The 6,603-nt window shown below is 62.9% G+C and overlaps 1 protein-coding gene across 1 annotated transcript in view; it reads left to right on the forward strand.

Moving 5' to 3' along the window:
- Window positions 1-4,756: 4,756 nt before the first annotated feature.
- The window catches only part of LHX4 (LIM homeobox 4), a 37,096-nt gene continuing 35,249 nt past the window's right edge, over window positions 4,757-6,603 (forward strand). The window contains exon 1 of the mRNA XM_014943383.1: window positions 4,757-4,868. Within this exon, the coding sequence (XP_014798869.1) occupies window positions 4,793-4,868 (76 nt within the window). The 5' untranslated portion in view covers window positions 4,757-4,792. The remainder of the gene's footprint in view (window positions 4,869-6,603) is intronic.

Below are 6,603 nucleotides of genomic sequence, written 5' to 3' on the forward strand. Positions count from 1 at the left end.
CAGATTAGCATCCCCGACAGGCCCCCGCTGGGGAGATTTACAGGGCCGGGGAGCTAAAGCTGCCGTGCACGCAGGAAAAAGAGAGTCCAGTAAATAGACTTTCCGTAATCCTGTTTGGTGCAGTCCCAATCCTCCCGGGCTGTGGCACCGGGGTGTCCATCCCTGTGTCCCCCCCACCGCCACCTCACCCCCCAGGGAGCCCCGCTGCAGGGGCACAAGTGGCCCAGTGCAGGCAGGAGGCTGCTGCAGGGCTTTGTGCTGCCCAAGGGGGTGTCCCCCACCAGAATGGTGACCCCATCCCTGGCACAGCTGAGGGCATCAAACTCTGCCATAGCCATGCTCATGGGTGGGACGGGCTATCCTGGGAGGGGGCTCTACTCCAAGCCCCCCAACAGCCCTCCCCAATGGGGGTTACCCCCAGCAGGGCCCTGAGCTGAGGCATCCCCAGGGCTAATTACCCAAATGGCCGGAGGCTGGCGTGAGGCAGGCACTGCTCCCTAATACAATTTACCCTCAAGTGCAATTTAATTTTCCGTGAGGCCGGTGGCCGCCCCCCCCCCGACACCCACCCACCTTCCCACCCCTTCGGCACTCTCCTGCCTTGCCCCTCTTCCCTTTCCCTCCTCGGTGTGGGTAAGAGTCTTTCTCCACCAGCATCCCCCTCTCCTCCGCCCACGCTCAAGCCGTAAAATCACCGGGGGTTCTCTTAACGTCGATTAATTTTCAATTACAATTAGCGACGCCCCGTTCGGCAGTGCCTGCGAGGGGACAGGCTTTCTCCAGCTGCTGGTGAGTACCCGGGTCTGGCCATGGTTGTCCTGGCTCCAGGCCACCCCTGGCAATAGGGGGTGTATGTGGGATGGGGTCACGGGTAATTACTGGGGTAATTAAGAACTGGGGGGCTGCTGGTGGGCTGTGTACCTGGGGCTCTGCCTGGAGGGGAGGTGGCCCCGTGCCGAAGGGTGGCTACAACAGCTTTGGCCCCGTAAAGATATGCCCCCCCAAATTGGGAGGGGGAGCTGGTTTCATCTTGTGAGGGGCCTCCAGAAGCTGGGCTGAGACCTGGCAAACTCACTGCATGGGCTGTATGAAGCCTGGCTGTTGGCTGAGCTCCCCAGCAGCTCCAAGCCCACTCAAGCTTTGCTGATGGGGGACATGGCTGCGCTCACACCCCCAGGCGTGGGTTTTCCTTGAACCCCCCAATTCCGCCTTGAAACACCCCTGTGGCACCTTGGAATGATGCACTGACATCCCCATCATCCTCGGTGTCCCCAGTTTCCGTGCGTCTGGGACTGGAGACGCATGAGGGGAGGCTGGGTCCAGGTCCCAGCAAAGGCTCTGGGGTTTACCTGCTTTTTTATTATTAATTAATACCAGCAGGGAAGGTGCCGGGAGCACCATCCCCACTTCTCTGCAGGTTTTGCGTTATCGTGTCGCTCTGCTGGTGTCTTCATCTGGCTTCAGGGCCAGAGGAGGTTCAGGCAATGTGGAGGAGGGAGTGGGGCATCTGTGTGGGGCCAGAGCCCCCCCCCTAAAACTGCCCTGGAAATAAAACCCTCTGAAAATTGTGACATTCACCCTTTTGCAGGCTGGTAACCACTGATTGATCCTTAGCCCTGTTTTAGCTTTGGGAGGAGAAAGCTTGGGGGTGAGGGGGGAGAGATTTCACACCCTTCACAATACCCCCACCACCACCTTGGGTGCCACCAGGACCCAGGAGCATCTTAGATGGCACAAAGGGGGGTTGCTGGGCCAGTAGCTCATGCCCACCTCGACCACCCTCTCCCCCCGGCATTCCAGGGTACCAGGGTGTGCTGGGGAAAACAAACCTGAAAGAGACCAAAAACCCCACTGACACAAGGAACAGGTGGAGGGCAGGAAGGATGGAGGGGGACAAAGCAATACTGCAACGATGGAAAAGGGATGAAGGCTCTACTGGGAAGATGTGTCAAGATGAGACCAAGCAGGGAGGAAGATACTCGTGGGTTTTGGTTTTTTTTTCAGTGGACACTCGTGGTGGCAGCTTTCCCAGCAGCACGATGCTCTGACCGCTGCCACCAGTGATCCAGAGCGGGGCAGAGGGGGCTGGATCAATCTGGCAAAGCAGAAAAATGAATGAAAATTGAATTCCCCGAGGAGAAGGGGGTGGGGGGGAGCTCTTAGCCCAGCTGAGAGATAAATCAGAGTGTGTCGGAGAGGGGAGACTGAGATGACTCCCCGCCAGCGGTGGAATAATTAGGGAAATAGGTTGGAAATGCAAAGTGGTGGGGACAGGAGGCCACAAGACGCTGTCTGTCTGTCCTTCTGTCCGTCTCTCTGGCTAAACTTCTCCTGTAAATCTGCCTTAGGGACTTGCCTTTCTGTGTGTCTGGGCTGGGAGCCATGCTCTGGCACTGCCAGCCAGCTGGGGACCGCATGGGGGGACAGTGGCCTGTGCCCCAGGGGGCTGGGGACCGCAGGTGGCCGGGGGTGGTGGGAGCCTGGACATGCTTAATGCACTTAAGAGCCAGTGCTTGATTTAGCAGAGGGGAGGGGACGGGGTGGGAGGGGATGGGATTCACCTCCCCCGGGGTGGGGAGCCGGTTTTGGGGCTCGCCAGACTGCAGAGGTGGGGGGGGCGGGCTCACTCCTGCAATGAGTGCAGACAGGTCTCTGCCCAAAGGCATCAGATGAGCTGGCTGGGGTTTTGCTGGCAAAAACGGAGCTTTGGGTTAAAAACCAGTGGCTCGTTGTCCCACCCACACATTTCCTGAGGGACTGGTTCAGGTTTTTTCAGGTGGGAAAAGCCTCTTCCTTATTTGCATTTCGGCACCGAAACAAAGGCACGGGAAGGGCACACGTGAGCCAAGGGCGGCCGAGCTCTGGGCTGGGTGAGCATCCTTCCCTCCCCTCCCACGTGTGCCTCCTTGGAGGTTTCACCCTGCTGGGGCAGGCTGGGTGCTCTAAACCCCCATGAGCTGGGCAGACTGGGACGTCGTAGCACATGGGGGGGTCGTTTGGCACCGTTGTCCCCAAGGCGGTGATGAGGTGAGCATCAGGAAGGGCAATGCTTGAGGTGCCCACTCTGGCTATCTTCAGCTGCATTGAGCTTCCTCACTTGATGCTTTGCCACCTGCTGTCACCTCTTGACTCACCAGTTCTGCAGTGGTGCCATAGGCTGGGTTGCCCCAGGGGTTTCCCTTGGCAAGAACCCCACGGAAATCCCTCTGGAAGATGTAGTCACACCCAGCTGTTGCCCTGTGACTTTGGCATTGCCAACCTTGTGCCAACAGAAGCCGAGGGGCTGTCGGGCTGGGCGTGCTGCAGCCCTGGGGAACGGGGTTGGCTCTTTCCATGTCCAGATGTGTCCCTGGGCTGGGGACACATCTGGAGGGAGCTCCCGTTGGGATGGGTCTGGGGGTACAAGGCACGTTGCAGCACCCCGTGGCAGCAGCGCTTGCAGGTGCCCACTCTGGCTATCTTCAGCTGCATTGAGCTTCCTCACTTGATGCTTTGCCACCTGCTGTCACCTCTTGACTCACCAGTTCTGCAGTGGTGCCATAGGCTGGGTTGCCCCAGGGGTTTCCCTTGGCAAGAACCCCACGGAAATCCTTCTGGAAGCTGTAGTCACACCCAGCTGTTGCCCTGTGACTTTGGCATTGCCAACCTTGTGCCAACAGAAGCCGAGGGGCTGTCGGGCTGGGCGTGCTGCAGCCCTGGGGAACGGGGTTGGCTCTTTCCATGTCCAGATGTGTCCCTGGGCTGGGGACACATATGGAGGGATGGGTCTGGGGGTACAAGGCATGTTGCAGCACCCCGTGGCAGCAGCGCTTGCCGGGTTTCCCTTGGCAAGAACCCCACGGAAATCCTTCTGGAAGCTGTAGTCACACCCAGCTGTTGCCCTGTGACTTTGGCATTGCCAACCTTGTGCCAACAGAAGCCGAGGGGCTGTCGGGCTGGGCGTGCTGCAGCCCTGGGGAACGGGGTTGGCTCTTTCCATGTCCAGATGTGTCCCTGGGCTGGGGACACATCTGGAGGGAGCTCCCGTTGGGATGGGTCTGGGGGTACAAGGCACGTTGCAGCACCCCGTGGCAGCAGCGCTTGCCATGGCCGTGCCAGCTGCTGGAGATGCCCATCGGGGTTACCAGCCACTCATGCTGGTGTGGTGGCAAGGCCATGGTGATGCGCTGGTGTCCACCAGAGCCAGGGAAGGCGCCCCGCTGGCTGAGCCCCCCTTACCGGCAGCGGGAGGGACCGGGCTGGGGCTGTGTGCGCCACCCCCTCCCACGCAGCGGGAGAAGGTCCCCGAGCCCCGGCAGCGGCGACGAGGGGACCTGTGGCTCTTCTCTCACCGTCGGGCAGAGCTCCCTGACCCCGCTCAGCGCCTCATATCGCGACAGCGCCAGAGGCCGAGCCCGCTCCCCGGGGGCGCTCGGCGGCCGCGGGGCGCCTTTAGCCCCGCCCCTTCCCCGCAGGCCCCGCCCCAACCCTCAAACCCCGCCTTCCCCGCGGGTAAACCACGCCCCCTCCGGCGCGGGGCGCGCGGCGATTGGCCGCTAGCGTGCCGTCCCGCCCCCGCCCCCCTGCGGGCGGTGACGTCAGGCGCGCTGCCCGCAGGGTGAATGAATGGGAGGCGGGCGGCGCTGGCGGGCACAGCTGCGGCGCCGCGCCCGGGCCGGCACCGGTACCGGCACCGGCACCGCCCGCGGGACCCCGGCGCTGCCTCCCGCCGCGGGGCTCCGCCGGCCCGGGCCGCGGCTCTCCCTCCCTCCCCTCTTCTTCCCCCCCCACCCCCCCTCCCCCGGCCAATAAAATGATGCAAAGCTCCGCTCTCGCTGCCGAAGGGGCTGTCAAGGGGCTTCCCGAGATCCTCGGTGTGCCGGTGCAACGTAAGGACGCTTTTCTCTTCTCCTTCCTTCGCTCCCTGCCGCAAAGGCGGCCCCGGGCCGGCGGGGCAGGGCGGGCAGGGGCTGGAGAGGCGGCGCCCTGCGGGCTGGGCAGGTGCCTCCCGCTCCCCCGCGGGCGCCTTTCTTTTCCTCCCCTTTTATTTTTATTCCCCCCCCCGTGTGTAGACGTAAAAATTCATAGACGTAAAAATTAGGACCGTGCCCCGGGGCGGGCGGGCAGCGGGAGCCGTGCGGGGTGGTGCGGTGCGGGCCCGGCCCCGACGGGGAGGTCGGCGCGGCCGCGGCTCCCGGTTCTGCGTGTGCAAGCGTACGTGTGTGTGCAAGTGTACGTGTGTGTGTGTGATGCCCCGGTTCCCGCCTGCCCCCGGTCCGCAGCACACGACCCCCCGCTTATATCGTTTATCGCGACAGGCAGAGCCTCGGTGGGAAGGGACCCACGGGCGGGCGGGCGTTTTACCGGGACGGCGAGCCCGGCTCGGTTCCGCGGTGCCGCTGGCTCTGCGTCTGTCCGAAAATCACCTATATCTCTATATGTGCGCGTAGTTACTCTATAGCTACAGGTAGCGCGTTCCCGTGAAAGCACATGCTCGCGTGTGTTGTGGGGGTGTCTATAAGGGGGGGGGTACACGCACCCATGTACGCGTGGATGTGTATGGACCCCACGGGTGTTACGGCCCCCCAGCGTGTTTCAGCGGGACGCACACGCCAGCCCCCGGGTGGGAGCCATAGGGGCCTCCCCCGTTTCTATAGGGCCGAGCTCTAGGCGGGGGGAGCCCGTCTGCCCGCGCACCCCCGGGGATGCGGTGCCGGTGCGGGGGCGGCCGTGCCCCGCTGCGCCCCCGACCCGTCTCCAGGGCTGCTCGGGAGGGCGGCAGGGGCTGGAGCTGGAGCTGCGCGGGTATTATTATTATTATTATTATTATTATTATTATTGTTGTTATTATTGTTACTAATGTTATGGTTGTTATTATTATTATTATTATTATTATTATTATTTTCTTCTCCGTTCGCAAACGGTTTCCGAGAAGCGGGGGGTCCCTGCGGGCCCAGAGGGGGGTTGACCCGCCAGGGGCAGCCGGGTGATGCTCTGCCCCCCTCCCCGGGGCAACCGGAGGAGAGTTGAAGGGAGGGAGTCCCGACGGGGGGAGCCTCGGGAGAGCCCGGCCGGGGCGGGGGGCTGTGCCGAGGGGCCCGGCTGCCTTTCGGGGGACACACGGGGGTAGGGGGTATGACCCCCCCCAGGCCGCCTCTTCCCTCCAGGCCGAGCTTTATCCCGCCCCGCTGGCCCCCGCAGCCTCCCCCGCCGTTCCGTGCCCCGCACCGACCCCCCCGGGCGGTTGTAATTCGTTTCCGTGGGTGTTTCCGCGGGGGGTGAAGCTGGTGCCCGTGCCCGTTGCTGCCCGGGGAGGGGGGGGGGCGACCCGCCGCCCGCATCCTGCTGTTGAGGGGGTTATCCCCCGTTATCCCCCGTTATCCCCCGTTTCGGTCTGGTCGCCGGGTACCGGGGGAGCGCAGGCGGGGACGTTTAAACGTATTTCACGGCAGCAGAGGGGACGAAAAACGCCGGTGAGGGGCACAGAGCTGGTGCGGGGACAGGCAGGGGCTGTCCCACGGCCGAATCCTGACCCGTGCCCCCCCGTCCTGGATAACGTGGGGTTCACTTTAACGGCCCCCGAAGCCATAAAGTCGGTTTAAGGAGAATTTGGGTGCCTAAATC

This window comes from Calidris pugnax, unplaced genomic scaffold (assembly GCF_001431845.1).
Source record: "Calidris pugnax isolate Ruff unplaced genomic scaffold, ASM143184v1 scaffold63, whole genome shotgun sequence".
In the NCBI taxonomy this organism is placed as follows: domain Eukaryota; kingdom Metazoa; phylum Chordata; class Aves; order Charadriiformes; family Scolopacidae; genus Calidris; species Calidris pugnax.